The following is a 25,065-nucleotide window of genomic DNA, read 5'->3' as shown; positions in this document are numbered from 1 at the left end:
CACAGCTTTTTACAATATATGTTAATGAAATAGAAGATGGTATCAGCAATAAGATTAGCAAATTTGCTGATGATACAAAGCTGGGTGGCAGGGTGAAAAGTGATGAGGATGTTAGGAGATTACAGGGTGCCCTGGACAAGTTAGGTGAGTGGGCAGATGCATGGCAGATGCAGTTTAATGTGGATAAATGTATGGTTATCCACTTTGGTAGCAAGAACAGGAAGGTAGACTACTACCTCAATGGAATCAATTTATGTAAAGGGGCAGTACAGAGAGATCTGGGTGTTCTTGTACACCAGTCAATGAAGGCAAGCATGCAGGTACAGCAGGTAGTGAAGAAGGCTAATAGCATGCTGGCCTTCATAATAAGAGGAATTGAGTATAGAAGCAAAGAGGTGCTTCTGCAGCTGTACAGGGCCTTGGTGAGACCACACTTGGAGTACTGTGTGCAGTTCTGGTCTCCAAATTTGAGAAAAGACATTCTGGCTATTGAGGGAGTGCAGCGTAGGTTCACGAGGTCAATTCCTGGAATGGCAGGATTACCTTACACTGAAAGACTGAAGCGACTGGGCTTGTATACCCTTGAGTTTCGAAGATTGAGAGGGGATCTGATTGAGATGTATAAGATTATGAAAGGATTGGACACTCTGGCAGTAGGAAACATATTTCCACTGATGGGTGAGTGCCGAACCAGAGGACACAGCTTAAAAATACGGGGTAGACCATTTAGGACAGAGCTCAGGAGAAACTTCTTCACCCAGAGAGTGGTGGCTGTGTGGAATGCTCTGCCACAGGGGGCAGTGGAGGCCCCTGGATTCATTTAAGAAGGAGTTGGATAGAGCTCTCAAAGATAGTGGAATCAAGGGTTATGGAGATAAGGTAGGAACAGGATACTGATTAGGAATGATCAGCCATGATTATATTGAATGGTGGTGCAGGCTCGAAGGGCTGAATGGCCTACTCCTGCACCTATTGTCTATTGTCTATTGTGGTACAAAAAGCAAAAATGCTGAAAAATTATGCAAATCTGAAATAAAACAGGAAAAAGCTAACATAATGGTCATTTAAGGATGCATGCGGTAATGCCTCGTGTGAGTGTTAATTCTGCCTTTACCCCTGCCACAGTCTTGGCAGCGTACAAGTGAACGGTGTGAGCCTCAGAGTGAAGAATGTGTCTATTTGTCTGAGACTTGCCACGACCTGGGCTGGAGGCCTCTGTGGAAACTAAGAATAACAATGTTATTTCAATTTACCCTTTTCCTTAGTCATTGCACCTTAGCTGTGCCCTTTTCTTGTTCAAAAAAAGTTGTAAAGCAATACAGGCCAGTCAATTTAGCTTTAGTGGTGGGGAAACTACTGGAAATAATTGTTCTATGGAAAATCTTGGGTAAATTCAGAACAGCCTGCATGGATTTGTCAAGAAAATGTCAAATTTGACTAACTTGCCAGAATTATTTGAAGAGGTAACAGAGAGGATTGATGAGGACAATGCTATTGTTGTGTGAACATGATGGCATTCATTACAATACCATACTGCAGAATTGTGATAAAAGGATATAGCTCATGGGGAAAAAGAAAAGAGTCAGTGGAAATGGGAAGGTAAATTGGCTGAGTTTCAGGAAACAGAGAGCGAGGGTTAATGGGTATCTTCAGGCTGGGTAAAGGTTTGTAGTGGAATTCCCCAGAGATTGGTTTTGGATCCCTTGCTTTTTCGGATATATATTGATGATCTAGATCTTGGTGTGCAGAGGACAGGTTAAAAATTTTTGGATGACACAAAAACTGTGACAGTGTAGAATTCCAAAAGGACATTGACAGGACATTGATGTTGGGCAGATAAGTAGCCGATGAAGTTCAATGTGGAGATGTGTGAGGTGATATATTTTGACACAAAGAACATGGAGAGGCAATTTAAAATAAAGTGTATAATTCCAAAGGATACTCAGAAGCAAAATGACCTCAGTATATGTGTGTATAGAAGTAATTGAAATGTAGCAGGACAGGTAGATTGAGATTGTTCATAACAACTTGCAGCATTCCAGGCTTCATTAGTAGGGGCATGGAGTACAAGGTCGAGGAGGTCATGCTGAACTGGTTAGACCTCAGCTGGAGTATTGTGTACAGTTCTTTTTGCTACTTTAAGCGGGATGTGAATGGAATTTACAAAATGTGTTTAGGATGGTTCTCCTTCAGTTATGAGGATAGATTGGAGAGATTGGGACTGTATTCCTTAGAGAGGAGTCAGCTATGAGGAGATTTGATATATGTTTTCAAAACTATGATGGGCCTGGATAGAGTATATAATTGTTCCTGTTTGTAAAAGGATCAACAACTAAGGGGTCAGATTTAAAGTGTTTGCAACTGAAGCAAATACAAGCTCATTAAAATCTTTCCCACACAGTTATGGGATGAACTGCATTGGAATGAGATTAGAGGCTAGTTCAGTTGAGGCATCCAAGAGACATTGGATTATTATTGAAATAGAAAGTGAAATAACTCCACAGAGGCAAGTATCCTGTCACCAAGTCATCCTTTATTTGCACGTGGAGAATCCTTGACACTGATTCAGCTCCGAGCTGAAAATGTGTTGCTGGAAAAGCGCAGCAGGTCAGGCAGCATCCAAGGAGCAGGAGAATCAATGTTTCGGGTATGAGCCCTTCTTCAGGAACTGATTTTCAGCACTGATTCAGCTCCCTCAGAGGCTGCTCTCAGTGTGAACAGGGGTGTCAGACACTCCTGTTTTTATGTTAGCCAGGATTCCCAGATCAGACCAGATTAACAGCGGCAGTGAGGGAATTCATTCCTATGAGGTCCACCTAGAATCATAGAATCCCTACAGTATGGAAGCAGATCATTCAGCCCATCGAGTCCACACTGACCCTCTGAAGAGCATCCCACCGAGACCCACTCCCTTTCGTACCCTTATTATCCTGTATTTTCCAAGGCTAATCCAGGTTGAAACTTTATTGCTGGAACAGCACAGCAGGTCAGACAGCATCCAGGGAACAGGAGATTCGACGTTTCGGGCACAGGCCCTTCTCCAAGGCTAATCCACCTAACCTGCACATCTTTAGATCTGGCTGACTTTGTTACAATCACTGCATCCCTCCTCCTCTGAGTCCATGGACATAGGCCTTTTTTTGTAGCTGCTCCTGGGGTGTTTTAGCACTGAGTCAGGTTCCTCAAATTCTGCCCCTGATATACAGTAGCTTGCCAGGCAGGAAATTGATTCTCTTTTGCTGACGGCAAAAGCTGGCAAAATTCTCCATATCTATCTCAGATTCCAAGGTACCTTGAACACTTGGAGAAGGAGAACTCTGCACACCAAGATCTAGATCATCAATATATATCTGGAAAAGCAAGGGATCCAAAACCAATCTCTGGGGAATTCCACCACAAACCTTTACCCAGCCTGAAGATACCCATTAACCCTCCCATGGGGAACCCCTTGTTGAATGCCTCACTGAAGTCCACATTGATCACATCTACTGCTCTGCCCTCATCAATCTTCTTTTTTACTTCTTCAAAAAACTCAATCAAGTTTGTGAGACATGATTTCCCATGCACAAAACCATGTTGACTATCCTTAATCAGGCCTTGGCTTTCCAAATACATGTAAATCCTATCCCTCAGGATTCCCTCCAACAAGATGCCCACCATCGACATCAGGCTCACCGAACTATAGTTTCCTGGCTTGTCCTTACCACCTTTCTTAAATAGTGGCACCACGTTAGCCAACCTCCAGTCTTCCTGCACCTCATTTATGATTAACGAATTACAAATATCTCAGCAAGAGATGCAGCAATCATTTTCCTAGCTTCCCACAGAGTTCTAGTGTACACCTAATCAGGTCCTGGGAATTTATCCCCTTTTATGCAGTTCAAGACATCCAGCACTTCCTCCTCTGTAATATGGACATTTTTCAAGATGTCACCATCTATTTCCCTACCGTCTATATCTTCCATGTCCTTTTCCACAATAAGCACTGATGCAAAATGCTCATTTAGTATTTCTCTCAACTCCCGTAACTCCACACAAAGGCCGCCTTGCTGATCTTTGAGGGGCCCTATTCTCTCCCTCGTTACCCTTTTGTCCTTAATGTATTTGTAAAAACCCTTTGGATTCTCCTTAACTCTATTTGCTGAGCTATCTCATGTCCCCTTTCTGCCCTCGTGATTTCTTTCTTAAGTGTCCTCCTACTGCCTTTATACTCTAAGGATTCACTTGATCTATCCTGTCTATACCTGATATATGCTTTCTTATTTTTCTTTACCAAACCCTCAATTTCTTTCATCATCCAGCATTCTCTATAACTACCAGCCTTTCCTTCCACCCTAACAGGAATATACTGTCTTTGCACTCTTGTTATCTCATTTCTGAAGGCTTCCCACTTCCCAGCCGTCCCTTTACCTGTGAACATTGGCCCCCAGTCAGCTTTTAAAAGTTCTTGCCTAATACTGTCAAAATTGGCCTTTCTCCAATTTAGACCTTCAACGTTTAGACTTGGTCTATCTTTCTACATCACTATTTTAAAACTAATAGAGATGTGCACAGTTTTTCTATCGTGATTCCCATCCTTGACGAATGGACCCTGTGCATGTCCAACCATTTTGAGTGGGCATCCACAATGATGAAGAACATTGAGCCCATGAAAGGACCTGCATAGTCTTTTTTAAAATATATTTTTATTAAAGAAATATGGAACGCTTCATAAATTTGCACAGGAGCCATGCTAATCTTCTCTGTGTCATTCCAATTTTAGTATATGTGCTGCCGAAGCGAGCACAGGACCTGCATAGTTGACTAGTAACTGAGTCTAGGGTTTATCTAGCCATTCCCATGAACACGGGTGAGACATTGGCTTTTTGTCTTTTGCCTTGCTGGTACTCTGGACTCTGTCCCACCAATTAGGCTATGTCTGCATCTAATCCTGGCCATTGGACATAACTTCTCGCCAACATCTTCATTTTGGAAACCCCTGGTAACCCTGGTGGAGTTCAGCCACCATCGAGCCAACCACTCTTGCTCCCCATAAATAATAAGTGAGCCTCTACTGTTATCTGGTCTCTCCAAGTCCAAAAAGGTCTCAGTTCTGGATGTGATAGCCCCTTGATTAACAGCCCCAATGAGGAACTCATATTCTATGAGGTCCATAGGCTGTCCTTGTTACAATCAATACAGAAGCAGTGTGGAACACAATGAGGAAAAGATAGGAGATTGGCAATCTGTCAAAATATTCAGAAAGCTTTTGCATTTATCAGGTCCTGAGTGGTCTCCATCTGTGTCAATTCAATGATTTTTGAAAAGGATGCACATTTGTTTTGTTTAATGGAACTGGGTGCACCTTACAAGTTTATTTAAGCATGTATCTGTGAGGAGAACAGACAGTGGAAGTACGACTCTTTAGCACAATACTTGTCAATACTGTCAGCCACTTCCTAAAATGTATCTTTTCGTGTGTACTGAGACCTCCGGAGGGAAGGTGGTGCTAGAACAACATATTAATTCTTGCTGACTCTGCTTGGACTGTGCATTATATTGAGGGTCTTGGGCTAACGTTTGGAGGTTTGTGACCAATCTGGGAGAGTGAGGGAGGTGGCAGCTGATCTGATTTCACGCGGAGAAAGACAACAATGGCAGCAGCAGCAGCTCATAGAGTCATCGTGTATGGAGGAAAGGGAGCTCTGGGCACTAAGTGTGTTGATTTTTTTAAGTCCAAGCACTGGGTAAGTTTCAGGAACAAGGATCTCGCGGACACACGGGGAGATAATTTGTTGGGAGGTGGGTAGGAAAAATAATGCAGTTTTCGTGTCAGATCACAACCTGTCACTTTGCTATATTTAACAATTAATTAAAGCATAATCGGCGGCATTTGCACCGCATTAAACACAAAGCCTTGTTAATGACAAGTGAAGCCGGGGCTGGGTTCAGCAACAGGCCGTGACTTTCACATTGTGCTAGAGTTTCATTTCAGTCCGAACCTAAATCACCATCTCCTTCACTGTCTGATAACTTCTCTCGGTTGCAGTGGGTGGCCTCCATTGATCTAATGTCTAATGAAGAAGCGAATGCAAATATTATCGTGAAGATGAGCGAGTCGTTCACTGAGCAGGCGGAGCAGGTAATAACTATTGCAGTAAATGCTGCTGACAGATCCAGGTAGGAGTACATTGGACCTTATTGTAGGTTTTAATGTAGGTACTTCCACAGGGTTAAGGTGAATTAAACGTTCGGGATTGACATTTTGTAAATGCCTCTCATTGTCATAGGTTACCACAGAGGTTGCCAGTCTTCTTGGGGAACAGAAGGTGGATGCCATTATCTGTGTAGCAGGAGGGTGGGCTGGTGGCAGTGCAAAGGCAAAATGTAAGTCTATATTGTTATTTTGTTAAAGCTTTCATTCATATTTTATAGTTCTATAAGATAAGAAAACTTAAGCAACTTCCATATTATTCTGGGGTCTTAAGAAGTTGAATGAATGAATGTTGGTGAGTTCTGTTTTTCACAGTTACATTTTATAGATTCTGAAAATTGCATGCTCCCTTAATCAGTGATATGGATTAATCTAAAAATCCCATTTCTAGTATGGTATGTTTGCAAGGAAACAAGAACTGTTGTATTTATTGACCTTGAGTTGGCATTGTTTGACCATCATATTCTGTTGGAATTTTTGTCCACTTACAATCGACCAATTGTATGCTTTAGCACAGAAAATAATGGTAAATATCTTTTCATAAATGCTTCTAGATGGTTAATTACAGATGAATGTCAGTGGAAGTGATCCAGACTTGCAGTGTGAAAGAATTAAAGGGCTCAAATTCTGACACATAGTTATTCAAGCTTGTGATAAATAAAATATTTTTCTGTTAAATACTTGGATTCTCTTCACTCTGTCCTTAGTTATTTGTTAAGTACCAATAAAGATTTTTAAAAATCTCTGTATTGAAATACTACTAATAATAATAATTTTATGATACTCCAAATACATGATCTCTTTGTTTTGTTACCATTTTTCCTTGGGTTAGTTTGAACAATGGAAGTAATCAATATTTGATATTTATTTTTCAAAGCTCTTTTTAAAAACGCTGACTTGATGTGGAAACAGAGTGTGTGGACATCAACAATCTCCAGTCATTTAGCTACAAAACATCTGAAAGACGATGGCTTGTTGACACTGACAGGGGCAAGTCCTGCTTTGAAGGGTACAGCAGGTGAGCAGAGCTTCTCCTATTACCTCTTGACACATAGGCTGAAGTCTGTCAGTGTTAGCACTTGCACCGTTGACTAGGTTCAATGAAATGAATCTCCTGAAGTGTCTCCTGGTGCAATGGGATTGTCCCTGTCTCTGAACCAAAAAAATCTGTGATCAAGCCCTGTCTATTCTGGAAGTGTGTCATAACAAGTTAATTAAAAATAACTTTTAGGGGGCAGATGGCCAGTAGTAGTGGCTCACACTTAGCTCCATGAAAGCAGTGTGATAATGTGTCCAAACAGTTTGATTAAAAATAAGTATTTGATGTTATTCCTAGAACTGTTAAATGAATGAACTCTTATGGACATTGATAGTGTCCCTATTCCAGGGCCAGAGGGTCCAGTTCAAGTTGAAGCTGCCCTGGTGGTGTCTGAACACGTTGATTTTTTAAAAAATAATTTAATTTTAATACTACATGTGCGCATTCAATTTTGTATTTGGATTCTCTTCCAAAATACAAACTTTTGGGCTGAAATTAGGCTCCTTTGATTCATTATGTAGATCCAGTTTCCATACTGGAACAAAAGCAGGATAATGTGGGATTGTGCTGTGTACTAATGCTTTGTATTGGCGAGATGTCTTATGAAGAAAGGGTGGACAGGCTAGAGATGTATCTGTTCAATTTGGAATGATAGAGGTGACCTGACTGATACATGCACATTGCTGAGGAGTATTGACAGGGTAAGTATGGAACAGATGGACAATCAAGAACTATCACTATCAAAAAAATCACTTTATACATCCGGGGTCACTCATTTAAATCAGACATTAGGTGATATCTTTTCCTGAGCGCCGTGTAGTACGGAACTCTCTTTGTGAAAAGGTGATGGAAACAGAATCTTAGGGCTGAGGTAAATAGATTCTACTTAAGGAAGGGGTCGATGGGGTTTCAGGAGGTCGTGGGCGTGTGGATTTGAGATTGCAATCAGATCAGCCATGATCTCATTAAATGGCAGGACTGACTCACAATATACAAATGGACAGGAATGCTTCTACATGCATGTTGTTGGAAATAGGTTAACTTGGGCAGACTGGTATTATCGTTTCTGCTCATCTTGGCACTGAACTGTGCTGGAAATTAGGAAATCAGTAAGTTATTTAAATAAGCAAGCCTCCTGTTGGGAACACTTGGTCTCTGGCCCTATTAAAGCAGTAAGTGGGAAAATTTGCAGCAGTTTGGATTCAGGATTGAATCTTTAAAAATATTTTGTATCTGTCCTGACCCTCTCTTATGTGTGGTTCAAGTTATTTCTATTAACAGTGTCGGTCACTGTGTATTCTGGATGCAGTAATTGTATTCTCTGGCTGAGTTATCCCTCCTAGAAGATGGAATATAATGAAACTATCACAATGACATGTGATGTAAACTGGACTGGATATAGAATCTCTGAACATGACTCTATATTTGACAGTTTGCTGCTGATTAACCAATGAGTTTTCTCTGACCATGCTGTGTCTGGTGACTTCACATGAATAAACCAATTCAGCAAGGCATGTTGAGAAATAGTTTTTAAAAAATAAAAATGAAGTTTGGGTCCAAAGAAATGTAAATATTAATTTGTGAGCAATAAATAAAATGTATATTAAAGTAAAACCCACAAATGTTTCAAATTTAATTGAATGCCCTGGTCAAGTCACTAATTAGACCTCAAAGGGAGTATTGTGGATAGTTCTGGGTGCTACATCATAGGAATGGTCAGAATACAATATCACAAAAGTCTTACAGTGCAGAAAGAGGCCATTTGGCACATTGTGTCTGTTCTAGCTCTTTAAATGAACATCATTATCTAGCGCCAATCTCCTGCTTTCTCCCCATAACAATTTTTTTAACCCAAATAATCATCCAAAGCCATCCTGAATGAACCCACTTCACCACATTTCCATTCAGCGCATCTCCATATAATTGAGAGAGTGTAGATGAAGTTTATGAGGGCTATTCCAGGGATGAGGAACTTCAATTCTGAAGGTAGATTGGGGAAGATGGGGCAGTTTTTCCTTTTGAGAGGAGAAGATTAGGAGGAGATTTGATTGAAGCTTTAAAAATCATTCGGGTCTGGACAGAGTAGTCAGAGAGAAACTGTTCTGTCTCATAGTCATCATGGATGGGTTGGACCGAAAGGTCTGTTTCCGTGCTGTATATCTCTGACTCTATAACTATGGGCAGAGAATTAAAGTACTTTGTAAAAGTAGTGAGAAGAAACTTTTTTGCACAGCAATGGGTTTGGGTCTGGAAGGAGACAGTTTCAGCTGAGACATTAAAGGGGCATGAGATTGTTATTTAAATAGACACACTGTGCAGCATTTTGGAGAAAGAGCTGGAGAGTGGAATTCAAAGCATTTGGAGAGCTGATGCAGACATGCTGAATTGAATGGCCCACCTTCAGTACTGTAACAATTCTGAAATTCTGTTCTTCAATATGTGATTGCCAGAATATGAATCAAAATTTAAATCCATCAAAGTAAATACTTATCTCAGTTTAATAACTAATGGAATAACTTTGCAAATTTTACTCAACTTCAGTAGGATTTCTGCATTAAAAATTTAATAAAAACTGAAATCATGCTCCATATTTCTATTATAATTCACATAATCTTTTTTGAAAAAAACATCTTATTGATAGAAGATGTGCCAAACATAAAAATAGTTGAATAAATATGTGGATTGCTTTATAATTCTTGTTTTCTAATTTACAATTTAGCAATGTATACCATTATGGTAGCTGTTTCCATAGTTTCATTGAAAGTCGTAGCTAAGTAAAATATGCAAATTTCTTCAAGGGGACATAGGTTGAAGGGTTAAATTTTGAATGAGACAGCACTTTGAGATGTGTAAGAGTTCAAAGTTTGAACTGGTATCTGATCAGCAGAAGAGGAGCATTGTTGAACCTAGAGAATTTTGACTTGTTTCGTAATGCACAATGTCAATGATTTGGATGGTCTGCTTAAAAGTTGAATGTTTGTTTTCAAAGTAATAGGTTGCTACCTTTGGTGTTAGGACTTGAAGAATTGCTTTTTTATTTAAGCAGTAAAGTACAAATATTATTAATTGTTATATTAGGTTTATGAATTGCATGATTTATATGTATGTTTAATAGCAATTGCTTTTAAGTTTGGGCTTTTGGATTTGAGTTAGTAACATATGGATTTCCTGTGTGTCTGAAGTCAATAATTAACTTACAGTAAGTATAGTGATTTCAAATAATTTGTGAGAGCTACTTTAACAGCAATAATGGTTATTTTAGGATTTTACAGCTTAGCTAGGTAGATACGATACCTCAAGTTTTCTGTTAAAAAATTTCTAGAGTTGGAGTGTTTTTTTTAAGCTTAAGGCTTAATTACACATAGTGTAGAGAAAGACTTTTGTTTAAGTTATACATTGTTCAGGAAGTTCTGTGAAGTCCTTGCAAAAAGGTGGATGTATAGAGCAAAGGTCCTGAGAAGGGAAGAATATAGTAAAAATAAATTTCCTTTGAAAAGAGTTAGTGATAGTTCTGGATCAGAAGTCTTAGGTTAAACCCTAAAGAGGTTACTCAGGTGTATGAGAACTTAAGTAAGCTATCAGAGGTTCCAGTCTAAAAGTTAAAGTCATAGTGAAGTGTTAAAGAAAATTTTCAGGATTCTGGTGTGAGAACTGTAATGGGAGCTTTTGGGTACTACATAAGAGATTTGATTTTTTTTTTGAATTAGTAACGGACGGTTTTGGGATTAATGGGGTTAGTCTTCTAATATATGTTTAAAATTATTTGTGTTAGTGTTATACATAAATATTTGGTTCTTTCTAGTTATCTTCATTTATTTTGTCTAACAGACTCGTTTATTTTTAACACAAAATCTGTAACATTATGTGCTTACGTTTCAGTGAGACACTACCTTGTTAAAACCGAAACAAAATATGATCCATCAAGCCAAGTTTCAGTCTGAGATTTGGCTTCTCCAGTAATAATAACTGGCATCAAAACAATAGTAAATTCCATTCACAGGAAAATTATAAAATGTGTTGCATTTACCTTAATTTCAAAACCGATTTCTCATTTGTTTCTTTTCCCCCAAGAGGTAAAAATAATAATTCTCAGGAATGAACATACTGGATGTCAACTTTGAAATACATAAGATGAGTTGGACCAGTATGTCTCATTTGCCAGTTTTTTTCTGTTTTTTCCTCCTAGGTTACAACGCAGAACAATATTAATTTAAATTAAAAATGTGATAATTGATGTTCTGTTTTATTCTGAGTGGTGATAGTCTTTTCATCAGAGCATAGAATCAGTAACAACCATCCACCTTTGATGTGTAATACAGTTTTATCTTAAATTTCACAATTCTTTAAAATCCTTCCTTTGACCTTTTCAGTCTTTTCTTCCCTTTTCCTTTTTGATTGGAAAATAAACCTGAAAAATAAATAAAATACCATGTCTGTTGCCACCATGTGCTTGTGCACTGGGTAATGCCTAAATTTACTGAGGCGCATTTAAACTGGTTTGGCCTTAAATTCCCCCTCCCCCAGCAGCTCTGAATGGGGGAAGATGGAAGAGAGAGGGGCTTCCCATCCTCATTTCACCCATTCTTAACCTGATGTCCTCACTCCCTCCACCATGCTCACTTCTCTCTCTCTCTCTCTCTCTCTCTCTCTCTCTCTCTCTCTCTCTCTCTCTCTCTCTCTCTCTCTCTCTCTCTCTCTCTCTCTCTCTCTCTCCCTGCACACACATATGATTCCCTTTGCGTACGATGTCATTGGAATTTTATGCAATCTTCTAGAATGTCTCAGTCATAGAATCATACAGCACAAAGATCCTTTGGCCCAACCTGTCCATGCTCACCAGATTTCCTAAACTGAACTAATCCCACATGCCTGCATTTGTCTCATATTCTTCTAAACCTTTCCTATCCATGTACCTGTTCAAATGTCTTTTAAATGTTGTAATTGTACCCAGTCCACTTCCTCTGGTAGCTTGTTCCATATATCCAGTACCCTCTGTGTGAAAACGTTTCCCCTCAGGTCCCTTTTAAATTTTTTCCCTCTCACCTTAAACCTATGCTGTCTAGTTTTAGACTTCCCTACACTGGGAAAAGACCTTGCCTATTCACCTTCTCTATGCCCCTCATGATTTTATAAACCTCCACAAGGTCATTCCTCAGCCTTCTATGCTAAAGGGAGAGAAGTGCCAGCCGTTCCAGCCACTCCTTATAACTCAGACCTTCCAGTCTCAGTAACATCCTTGTAAATCTTTTTTGCAACATTTCAAGTTTAATAACATCCTCCCTATAGCAGGAGACCAGAATTATATACAGTACTCCAAAGGTGGCTTTAACATGATGTCCCAACTCCTGTACTCATTGCTCTGACCGATAAAGGCAAGCGTGCCAAACTCTGCTTTCACCGCCCTGTCTACCTATGATGCCTCTTTAAAGGAACTATGTTACTGCCCCTTGGTCTCTCGATTTGACAACACTCGCCAGACCCCTATCATTAACTGTGTAGTCCCGCCCTGGTTTGTTTTGCCAAAATGCAACACCTCACACTTATCTGAATTAAACTCTATCTGCCGTTCTGCCTTTATCCATCTATCTTGGTTATCTCTTCAAACAACTCAATCATATTTGTCAGACACAATTTCCCATGAACAAAGCCACGCTGACCATCCCTAATCAGTCCTTGCATCTCCAAATGCATGTAGATCCTGTCTCTTAGAATGCCCTCCAGCAACCTGCCCACTAGTGATGGACTTGCTGGTCTGTAGTTCCCTGACTTTTCCTTGCAGCCTTTCTTAAATATTCGTACAAATTAGCCACCCTCCAGTCTTCCAGCAACTTGCGTGTGGCTGTTGATGATAGAAATATCTCTGCTAGGGATCCCGTGTTTTTGACCAGGCCAGACCCCCTCAAAACATTTCAAGAAGGCAGCCCAGACCCTAACTTTTCTAGTTGTTTTAATCAGGTGTAGAGCATGCATTGGTAAGCAACACTGGGTGTCAGCAGACACAGCCTAAATAAAAACAGAATAAGCTGGAGAAAATCAGCAGGCTTGGCAGCAACTGTGGAGAGAGAAAAATAGTTAACATTTCAAATCTGGTGTGATTCTTCTTCAGAATGAAGAAGAGATGGAAGTGTTATGTGATGTATGCTGTTTTTAAGTGGAGGAGAGGAAAATGGATGGAAGTCAACGCAAGAGGGCAGGAGAGATTAGAGATCAAAAGTGCCAGGGAACAAGAGAGCAAAGGGCATAATCGTGCTTGTGGGTTCGGAGTTGGTGTTAAGAGCCGAATGGAGGCCAGCTCTGACTGAAAACAAGGTGCCAACCTCGGCGAGGATGTATCAAAATGGTTCACAGAGATCAGGATCTGAAATTATTGAACTCAAGCTGAGGATCCACTTCGTCACAACGAGAGTAAATAGTCATCATTATTTGTCTTTCATTTTGGAAGACTTGAACATAGTGCAAGATTATAACAATCTCTTGTTGGTATTTCCTTTATCCTGTGTATTATTTCAATTTGATACTCGATGTGCAAAACTGAACTGATTGGACAAATTAAATCTAAATATGACTCCTGCTAGAAATTTGTGGATGTCTGGTAAAGATAGTTTGATATTTGCCTGTGATGCTGAGTAAGCAGCTGATGTTTACTGCTTGGTCTGTGCATGGGCACAGTCTCAAAAGCTGCCAGTGTCATTAAACCTTGGTAGGCTTGGAAAGTTTGAAACTGTCATTGCCCTCAGAGAATAGAACAAAGTGAACTCACCTTATATTGTGCAACCTTAAAATACAGTTCATGATGAAAACATGCATCAGTTTACATGGAAAAGCTATTTTATACAAAATCTATTTGAGAAAAAAACACTAGTTGTTGTTTGAGTCCAGAGATGTTCTTAAAAATAGAAAGTTAAAAATCACACAACACCAGGTCATAGTCTAACAGATTTATTTGGAAGCACTAGCTTTCGGAGCACTGCTCCTTCATCAGGTAGTTGACAACCACCTGATGAAGGAGCGGCGCTCTGAAAGCTAGTGCTTCCAAATAAATCTGTTAGACTATGACCAGATGTTGTGTGATTTTTAACTTTGTACACCCAAGTTCAACACCAGCACCTCCAAATGTTAAAAACAGAAGTTTCACAAAAGGGTTTCCCTTCCACTTGAAATGTATTTGACCACAGTAAAGTTTTTAGTTTTTAAATTCTCCATTTTTTTTCTTTAGGAATGGTGGGCTATGGCATGGCAAAGGCAGCTGTTCATCAGCTCTGTCAGAGTCTAGCTGGAGAGAAAAGTGGAATGCCCCCTGGATCTTCAGCACTTGCAATTCTGCCGTAAGTGTCTGCAATTATAGTACCTCGCACTACAATAGACTTGATAATGTTCAGTGCCCCACGAAGAGAAAATTGCTCATGACTTACATAATGGCATCTGGGGTAAAATGACAGAGGTCAAAAGCTGATATTTAGAGTGTTAGCTTTTTTTAAACTTAGAGTAATAACATTTTAGTGATTTTTAAACACATCTTTTCAATTTGTTAATTATTCACAGTTCTCTAAGAAGGCTGTGTTTTGAATGTAAAAATGAAAGAGCAAACATTTGTTTATTTATGCCTTATCCTTCGGATTTGCCAAAGTGTTTGAAAGCAGTTAATTACTTTTGTTGTATATGTATATACACTGGGTGTTAATTGCTTATTTCCTTCTGGTCATCTGTTTGTGATCACAAAATGTCTCTTTAGTCATTAATATTTCTGACTCTTATGAGCAGTTTGGCTTCTGTACATGACCCTAGGCCATTCCTTGTCTTTTTTTCCTGTTGACCCTCTGAGGATCCTTCCTCAGTTATCTACTAGCTGTATTGTAAACTGCACATGTCCAATTCACCTATCACCAATTACATTTGACAAATGTAAGTCAATAAGCAGTGACACCCATTGCCTCAGATTTAAAATACACAGCCCCTTGAGTTCAAGCTAGTTTGTGTCAAATACCTTAGGACATTTAACTACGTTAAACGTGCTACGTAAATGCAAGTTGCTATTTATTTGCTTGTAGTGGTAGTGAAATATTGTTTGGACTTGTCTTTATATCTGTAACCTTTTTTAACCCTTCAATTTTCCAAGATCTGTGTGTTTTTACAGCACAGACCTCTTTTAGACATCTTATTCCCTTTGCTCACTATTGGTGGCTGTCGTCAATCATCTAGGCTCTAACTCTATAATTTTGTCTCTGCGTTTTCCATCTCTTGCTGCCTTCTTTAAGACCTCATTAATACCCCATACTTTAACCAAACATCATCACATCTGTTCTTCACCAGGGAGGAGGTTCTAGCCTAAATAGCACAAGCATTCAACAAGTTTCTGCATGGTAGACTGGCTAGTAAGGTTAGATGACATGGGATCCAGGGGAACCTAGTCAGTTGGATACAAAATTGGCTTGAAGGTGGGAGACAGAGGGTTGTTTTTCGGACTGGAGGCATGTGACCAGCGGTGTGCTGTAAGGATTGTTGCTGGGTCCACTACTTTTCGTCATTTTTATAAATGATTTGGATATGAATATTGGAGGCATGGTTGGTAAGTTTGCAGATGCCACTAAAATAGTGGGATAATGGACAGTGAAGAAGATTATCTCAAGAGTACAACAAGACCTTGATCAGATGAGCCACCAGGCCGAGGAGTGGCAGATGGAGTTAATTGGGGTAAATGTGAGGTGTTGCATTTTGAGTAAGGCAAATCAGAGCAGGACTTATAAAGGGGAGGGTTGCCAAACAAAGAGACCTAGGGGTACAGGTGCATAGTTCCTTGAAAGTGGAGTCGGAGATAGACAAGATAGTGAAGGAGGCGTGTGGCACATTTGCCTTCATTGATCAGAACATTGAGTAAAGGGGTTGGGAGGTAATGTTACGGCTGTAAGCTGGTAAAGCCACTTTTAGAATACTAAATTCAATGCTGGTTGCCCTTCTATGGGAAAAATGCCGTTAAACTTGAGATGGTGCAGAAAAGATTTACAAGGAGGTTGCTGAGACTGGAAGGTTTGAGTTATAGGGAGAGAGTAAATAGGCTGAGACTTTTTTCCTGAGAGCATGGCAGGTTGAGGGGTGACCTTAAAGCAGTTTATAAAATCATGAGGGGAATGGATAGGGTGAATAGCCAAGGTATTTTTCCTAGGGTGGGCAGGTCAAAACTGGAGGACATAGGACCAAGTTGAGAGGGTAGAGATTTTAAAAAGGCCCTAAGAGACAACTTATTCATGTAGAGGGTGGTGCATGTACGGAATGAACTGCCAGAGGAAGTGGTGGAGGTGGGTACAATTACAGCATTTAAAAGTTTATATGGATGGTAAATGAATAGGACAGATTTAGAGGGGCATGGGCCAAACGCTGAGAAATAGGACTAGGTCAGATTGGGATGTTTGGGCGGTGCTGGCGAGTTGGACTAAAGGGTTTATTTCCATGCTGTATGACACTATTACCCTGAGACAATGATGCACCACAGAATGTTTATTTCTTAGTAAATATCACAAGCAAATGATCCGATTATTATCCTATTGTTTGAGATGTTTGGTATGGGCATTCCTACATTACAATAGGTCCTATGCTTTCAAGGGATTTAATTTATGGCATATAATGTTGGGGCATGTTGAGGTTGTGAAAGCCAATGCATTAAGCACAAATTGTGCTTTTGCTTCGCTGCTGCTGGCAGGCACCTTTTTTGGCTGTCTCTGCAATTGCTTCCCTAATTGTCTTCCCCTATCTGTTTTATTTCACTTTCCAAATTACTTCCTCAAAACTCATTCTTTTGTCATAGCTTTCAGGTACATCACCTAATCTCTTTCTTCCTTGCTCTGTTTCCGTCTTCATTTACCTATTTATGAACTGTCTTGGCTGTGAAAGGCAAGCTGTTTTTGCTACAAACACACTTGCTTAACAGTCAGTATTGCAGTCAAACTGTTTGGGATCAGTGAGGTTTTCTACCAGTTATATCCAGGTGGTCTTCTAAGAGAAACTGATCACACTCTGGTTTTTATGCTGCTTCCCAAGTATTGTAAGTAGAACAGACTTAAAGTTAGAACATGGGCTTAGATTTACAAGTCAGAGTAAAACTGCAATGCAGGAACAGTAGAATTGAATTTATTCTCAGTTTGGAAAGGTCAGTAGAAGCCTGAAGTGAGTTTATTTTTATATTACCAATTTATCGACATCCTGGCATTATTCACCTTGGTAACGTAATATGCGTACAACACAAAGGGATTTCAAAGCAATTTAATTTATTTTGCAGTGTTACCTTGGACACGCCAATGAATAGGAAATCAATGCCTAATGCAGATTTCAGCTCCTGGACACCATTAGAATTGGTTGCTGAGTAAGTATCCAGCTAGATTGAATTGTCAGTAATCATTTCACATCTGTTTGTCACTGGATAGGCAAATAAAAACCAGACAATGTCCAGGCTCCAGATGGAAGGTTGATTTATCTCACTGAGCAGGGCCACAAATTGAACACACAAATTATAAAGGACAGCTGACCTTTTCTGAGAGACATTTCCTCTCCTTGGTGACTCATTTGCAGAGTTTGGCTCACGGAAATTAATACTTTTGCGTCAGTGACTCCAAATGGGAAAAACAAATGAAAGCACAATATATTTTTTGCCCCATTTGAGATCTTCTTCCTTAAAAACACATTACACTGTTGAAATCAATATTTTATGCTTATTGCAAAGAGAATCACTAGTTTAGTTAGAATGTATCTATGATAATACTTTGTTGAGCTTTTTTTTAAATCAACATATACCATTCCATCTAAATTCTGTTGTATCAAAGTAAATTGGACATCATCCCTCTTTATGTGTGAGTTTAGACAGTGAATGGCAGAAGAATATTTGACAACAGGAGGCATCAAAGTCAAGGTGGTCTCTATATTTACCTGGTACATGGTTCACAAGAGTTGTTTTCGAAAACAGATGGTTTGTATGCCTTAATTAGGCCAGGACATTGAGAATAGTGGCAGGGTTTTTTTTACGATTGCCAAATCTGCAATCAATGAGTTCAGCATTCGTGGTCTATGCAGCTTATTTCCAAACAAGATTTTTTAAAAATTGATTTATTATTGTCTCATGTGTCTAGATACAGTGAAAAAAATTTTGTTTTGCATGCAGTACAGGCCAATCGTCTCCCTGTTTTAGGGTAATAGGACAGAGTCAAAATGTCTGGTGCTGGAAAAACACAGCAGGTCAGACAGCGTCCGAGGAACAAGAGAGCTGGTATTTTGGGCATAAGCCCTCACTTTCTGCAGTCCTCACTTTCTCCCAATAGAACAGAGCAAGGAATACAATGTTACGGCTGCAGAGAAAGTGCACAAAGAGGCAGATCAACATTAAATTTAAGATTTGGGAGGTCCATTCAGAAGTTTAATAACAGAGGGGAAGAAACTGGTTCTTGAATCTGTTGGTACATGTGTGTTAAGCTTTTGTATCATCTGTCTGACAGAAGAGGTTGGAAAAAAATTATAACTAGGGTGGGAGGGGTTTTTAATGATGTTGGTTGCCTTCCTGACGCAGTGAAAAGTGTAGATGGAGTCAATGTATGGAAGGTTGGCTTGCATACTAGACTGGACTGTGCTTTCTTACAGATCTGGGAATAGGAATTGCCATACCAAGCTGGATAGAATGCTTTCTAAGGTGCATCTGTAAAAAAATAGGAAGAGTCTTTATGAACACGTGGGATTTCTTTAGCTTTTTGAAGAAGTAGAGATGAAGTTATGCTTTCACAACACCAAACTACACTAATCCCATTTAGCTGCCCCTGGTCCACAGCCTCCTATGCTCTGGCATTTTACATGCTTATCCAGGAGCTTCTTAAATGTTGTGAGTGCCTGCCTCCACCTCCCTCTCAGGCAACATGTTTTCTATTTCCACCCCCCTGTAGTGATTTTTCTTTTCCTCAAATTTCCTCCGGCTCATCTTATCACTTACTCCTCATCTTAATCTTATGCCCTCTGGTCTTGGACACATCTGCCATGGGGAAAGAATTTTCACTATCTACTCTGTCTATGCCTGTCATAATTTTGTGTACCTCAATCAGCCCTACCCTCAGCCTCCTCTATTCCGAGAAAAACAAATCCAGCTTATCCGGTCTCTCCTCATGACAGAAACTTTTCATCCGAGGCAACATCCTGGTGAATCACCTCTGCATCCTCTCAGGTGTAACATGTGCTTCTGATAGTGTGGTGACCAGAACTGCATTCGAGCTACGGCCTAACCAGTGTTTTGTAAGGTTCTAACAAGACGTCCTTGCTCCTAAATTCTATGCCCTGACTAATGAAGGCGAGTATCCTCTATGCCTTCTTCACCAGTCTGTCTACCTGTACCGACATCTTTAGATATCTATGGACTTGTACACCAAGGTCCTTTTGTTCCTCAGTATTCTCTAGGCACCTTCATTGCGTAAATCCTTCCTTTATCAGTGTCCCAAAATGCATCACTTTGCACTTATCAGGATTGAATTTCATCTGCCTTGCTCTGCCCGACCTACCAGCTGATCCATAGAGACCATCCTCCTCAATATCAGCAACACCAATTTTTGCAATTGCCTGCAAACTTACTAACTTAACTTGCATGTAAATGTGGAGGTAATTATTACTCGACACAATAAACAGAAACTTAACCGATTCTTCCAGTTTCTCTTTCTTGAACTATTGTGACAATTTTACAATCCCTTTTCTGAGTCTAATGACATGAAGACATGAACCTTTCACAACGCTGATGTCCTAAACCTTTTTCAATTCGAACAAACTGAAAATGTCTGCCCCCTGTCATCTTGGCTTGCAAACTTCACAATCTCGAAGAAAGAAACACTGCTGCCATGACTGGTTTCCTCTGAACTGAACTGAACTAAAACTTGCTGGGGTGTCGGAGAAATTAGCCCAATAAAGCAAAGGTCTCAAAATACAGTTTGAAGTGAAATTGACAAACAGTTTATTAGCACAGCGATATCGCGGAAGCGAAATTGACTAAGCTGAAACAGTACAGACAGTCTGTCCAGGTAGCCAAAAATATCTTCCTCGAGCTGAGGATGAAGCCAGGTTTTATAGGAATCTTACACAATAAGGTTAATTAAAATGGGAAAGATACAATGGATTTGGAAATTGAGTAATCCAGTTACAATGATGATAATTGAAAAACAGTTATTGGAAGAATATCCTGATTCTCGACACAATGTAACATTCTGACAGTATCAATGGGATCAGATGATTCCAGTTCTCTTTGCAGGTAGATGAGAATGTCTCTTTTGAAGCAGTAAGGTGCTTCCATTGTCCTGTCCTGGGAGTGAGGTCCTTTGTGGTGTCTCTCCATCTGACCTGTTCTTTGTGTGGCTTTGGTATTGCTGTGTTATGAGACTGCCCTCGGCTTTGGGACAGCTGTGTTGGCCGGATATTGTTAGTAGGTTTTGAGAAGTGTATTCCCTAGTCTGCGAGTGCTGTCTGGTTTCACTTGTCAGACTGTTTGGTCACTGCTGAGGCATTCTGGGTGTTTTTGGTATAGTTTGGCCAAGTATGCTTTCCTGTCTTCTGTGTGGGCCACTATGGGTAGGCAGGGTGACGGATCTTTTCCCACACTGGGACAGAGGCTAAAAGCTTGCTTCTGAACCTAACTCTGGATTCTTCACAAGTAAAACTCTGGTGCTTTCTAAACTGAACTGAAAGCAAACTAATAATTTAATATATTTATCCTGCTCTTTATAAACCCAAATGTATAAACAATTTCTTCCATAACTGTCCAAGGGTTCTCCTAAGCCTTTAATTGCATGGAGTTAGGGTACATCCATGTCATTGTTCCAGAATGGTTTTCTGACTTTTTTAAAAAAACAACACAGTGCTAACCCACATTTATATGCATCTCTTTTTAAATCATCCAAATTCCAAAAGTGCTAAATATGTTTTACAACCTTGCATCCTGCACATCATCCTTTTCCCACTTTTTAATCTCTGTTTTTAAACTTTTAGAAGATTATTCTGTTCTATACAACATAGATTTTTGTGTAACATAGAGTTCTATATGTCTTTTCCAGAACCTTATTTAATTGGACCTTCAAAGAAACCAGACCCACTTCAGGAAGTCTTATTCAGCTTATTACAACTGAGAGCAAAACTGAACTGATTCCTGCTCAACTTTAAGGTGGAATTACTGTTGTAAAAGTATCAATTGAGAAATCAGTTTTTTTTTAAAGAAGTGCCATTAGCATGTTTAGATCAAGTTGAATGTTAAATTCCAATTTGGTGGGTGATAGAAAAATCAAATATTTGATTGGAAAGTTACAGTTTACTGGCTCCTGTACATAGTTGCCAGTTTTTCCTATTTAATTATTTTGGCTTTCCTGCACCTCTTACTTTTCTTGTCTAATTAAATGCAATAACTTACTTTTATCTCTTTTTAATGCACGATGCACCCACAGAGTTATTTGGAGAAAGAAAGTCAATTTTCACTGCCCAAAACCTCCTTGTGTCTCATTTACTTGAGATATATTGCTTAACAATATCATGTGTGCTTCACTGTAATAAATCCTATTTCATGTCAAAATGGCCCATTTAAATGTACAGATGGATTTTAAACTTTTATGGTCAAGCTCACTCCCAAAATGTTTAACATCACAAAATTCCAAAAGGGTGAACATCCTGAACAGAATTCCTACTGGTGGATGATTTTGGTTTGATGCAACAAATTATTTTGAGTAATACATTCAATTCAGTGGAATCCTTTAGAATTGCATTGAAATTTTATCCTCCCTGTAACTGGGGCATAATGGAGGGCAATACCAAACATTCATATTTTCAAGATTGCCACATCACAAGAGGAATATAAACAAATTTAAGATCCATGTGATTTTTAAAAAAGAAGGCATTACCAGAAACCGTCAATGGACAGAACAGTCACAGATACTGACTGTATTAATTTAGACCACTACCTCATTGCTTGCATCTCGTTATTTGTTCTTTTCCTTTTCCAGCGAGATCCTGGAATAAGCATTATATTTTTCTTAGATTCAACACTCAATATTAATTCTAAAGTCAAAAGTTACTGGTATTCACAAATACTGGAAGTGCTAGTTAATTCCTCCTGTCATTTAGTTTACATGTGCTTGTAAAGTTATCTTCTTTGATGCAAATCAAGATTGTCTGTTCCATATGTTTGAGCAAAATGTGAGAAGTATTGTTTATTTAAAGACCATTTACTTTCCGTAAGTGCTTTGAGGCTTTCAAAATCAGTTTCCATAATTCATTTTAATTTAAAATATTCTAGGATGTCAATATTGGTGTGTGAATATATTTGTGAATGACTAGAATGAAAACGTAGTAGAAAAACATGTATTTTATCTAACTTTTTTTAACAAGTCCTGTTTTCCAACTGACAGGAATGTAACTAGTTCCTTGGTACAGTATTTACTATTCTCAAACTGGTTACCAGAGTCTTAGGGCAGATAATTCATTCAGTTGCCCATGAATTGTTACTTTTTTTCTCTCGTTCTCTTTTCATGCCCCAGGCCAGCGAGTTGAGATATAGTCCATAGAAACTATATGGATGAATCTAGTCTAATTATATGGAAAATTTATCTTAAAAATAATAAAACTCATCAAGTGTCACCAAGTGTGAAAATAAAAAGAAAATTTACTAATCTGTCAGTTTTATAGTCCAGTCCATTTGTCAGGTCGGAACCATTTCTGTTTTAAACTTTCTGACAAGTGCTGTGGTTTTGTTTGTCTGTGTGTTTCTAGGTATAACTGTACCAATACAAACATGTTACTGCTTTGCACAAATGTATTTTTGTATCTTGTTGCCATGTACATCTTGACTCATGATGTTGTGTAAAACGGAGATATTAAGATTTGCATTTGAATGCTATAGCTTGTCGTGAATAAAGCGAATATATATTTCCTTGTTGACCTTTCCAGTGTGTTAAGATGATGCTTATGTTTTACAGGAAATACTTGATAGCACACACTAGTTCAACAGAACTACTAGTTCCAAAGAAGGTATTTTAAATATTATCTGCGTTATGGAGGCTTCCATTGTGATGAAACTATCAGAAAATAGGTTTTTATATACAATTTTCAATGGATAACAGATGCAAGGAAAGAGTGTAATTCACATTTTTTGACTAACCTAACATGCTCTATTTTTGAGTTCTTCAAAGTCATTCTGTTAAAGGTGATAATTCTTTAATGGTATTTTTGCACTTTTCATGTTCTTCTTTCTTGGGTTTTGCCCTGAGCACCATCGCTGGATTAGACTACAAGGAGGTGACCTGTTTGCAGGTCTCTGCCAGTGCTGTTTCTTGTCTCTTTAACATTTACAGAAATCTCTGATTGCTTATTTAATACTCCAACAACCCAAAGATATTTGTAAGTTCCTGGTGACCTGTTTAAATTGGCAACCCCACCACTGACATCCTCCAACAGAAAAATAGTTAATTCCTATTCAATATATTAACGCTGCTTTTGATCCTTGGTTGCCCTTGAGAAGGCGGCTTTCTTGAACTGTTGCAATCCATTGGTATCGGTACGGGCACAGTGCGAGGAGGATAAAATTTCAATGCAAGTTCCAGAACTTTAACTCCGTGACAGTCAAGGAACTGGTGTTTTCAAGTCAGGAAGGTGAGGACCTCAGAGGGGATATTGAAGGTCATGTATTTTCTGCCCTTTTTAGCTGGAAGTGATCATGGGTTTGGAAGAGGGCTGTCTAAGGAGCCTTAGTGAATTTCTGTAGTGCACCTTGTGGATGGTGCACACTGCTGCGACTGAGCATTGGTAATGGAAGGTAAAAATGTGGATGAGTGGTGCAAATCAAGCACTGGATAGTGTCAAGCTTCTTTTAATGTTATTGGAGTTGCACTCATCCAGGCAAGTGGGGGGTATTCCATCACACTCCTCGCTAGTGCCTTGGTGGACAATCTTTAGAAAGTCAGGTGGTGGGGATCCAAGATGGCGGCAATCTAGGACGACCACCTTGCAGAATGCCACACTGCAGCACAAGCGGGACAAATTTCTAACCCGCCCAACCCGGACCATTGCTACATCCTGGGATAGAAAGGTTGTGGAGTCCCAGGAAACTGTGAAAAATTGACTTTCCAGTTTTTTGCCATCCAGATATGCTGAAGAAGGGAGGAGGAGCAACCGAGGCCAAGGCCGGGCCTGCGGCCCAGCCGACAGGATCCTCTGACTCGATTACTTACCAGGGCCTGGTGAATGAGCTCGTGAAATCTCGTGAGATGCTGGGTAAGCAGGTAGAGGAGAAACTGGCCCCAATCTCTATCATGCTGCAGAAGCATGAACAGCAGCTGGGAGTCCTGGATAAAAGGACGGATGAGATTGAGCAGAGTCACAGTGGTGGAAGCTGATGCCAGTTCCTCCAAGGATAGGATCCACGCCCTGGAGACGCAGGTCCGCAATTTGCGTGACCAAGTGGATGATCTTGAGAACAGGGGCAGGAGAAAGAATATTCGGATCGTCGGTCTGCCTGAGGGTAAGGAAGGTGAGCGGCCTGCAGAATTTATTGAGGACTGGTTGCTGAAATTTCTTAACTTGGAGGCTGGCATGAGAGGCTTGAAGATCAAGAGGGCTCACCGGGTCACGGTGTGGAGATCAGGTTTGAGTCAACGTCCTCGTCCTCTCCTGTGCGGTTTCATCACTATAGAAATAAGGAGAGAATCGTGGAAGCTTCCAGAATCCAGGGGAAGGATACACAGGCCCTAATTTACGAGGGCTGTAGGATCATGTTCTTCCAGGACTTCTCAGCGGCGGTGATCCAAAAAAGAAAATCCTATGATGGTGTCAAGGGAAGACTGAGAGA

The 25,065-nt window shown here is 39.7% G+C and overlaps 1 protein-coding gene and 1 pseudogene across 1 annotated transcript; one reads left to right on the top strand and one right to left on the bottom strand.

The window, feature by feature from the left end:
• Window positions 1-4,692: 4,692 nt before the first annotated feature.
• On the bottom strand, window positions 4,693-4,786 carry LOC122555984 (U6 spliceosomal RNA; annotated as a pseudogene).
• Window positions 4,787-5,558: 772 nt separating this feature from the next.
• Window positions 5,559-23,150, top strand: LOC122551834 (dihydropteridine reductase-like). Its single transcript, XM_043694352.2, has 7 exons — window positions 5,559-5,726; window positions 6,029-6,121; window positions 6,270-6,366; window positions 7,071-7,211; window positions 14,449-14,557; window positions 17,503-17,586; window positions 21,290-23,150. The coding sequence occupies exons 1-7, from the start codon at window positions 5,634-5,636 to the stop codon at window positions 21,393-21,395; spliced, it is 723 nt and encodes a 240-aa protein (XP_043550287.2). The 5' UTR covers window positions 5,559-5,633; the 3' UTR covers window positions 21,396-23,150.
• Window positions 23,151-25,065: the final 1,915 nt, after the last annotated feature.

Source organism: Chiloscyllium plagiosum, unplaced genomic scaffold (genome assembly GCF_037043375.1).
Source record: "Chiloscyllium plagiosum isolate Xiang-an unplaced genomic scaffold, Cpla_swu_hap1 HiC_scaffold_1, whole genome shotgun sequence".
NCBI classification, from domain to species: domain Eukaryota; kingdom Metazoa; phylum Chordata; class Chondrichthyes; order Orectolobiformes; family Hemiscylliidae; genus Chiloscyllium; species Chiloscyllium plagiosum.
Note: the sequence above shows the minus strand (reverse complement) of the source record. Positions and strands in the feature narration are given on the sequence as shown.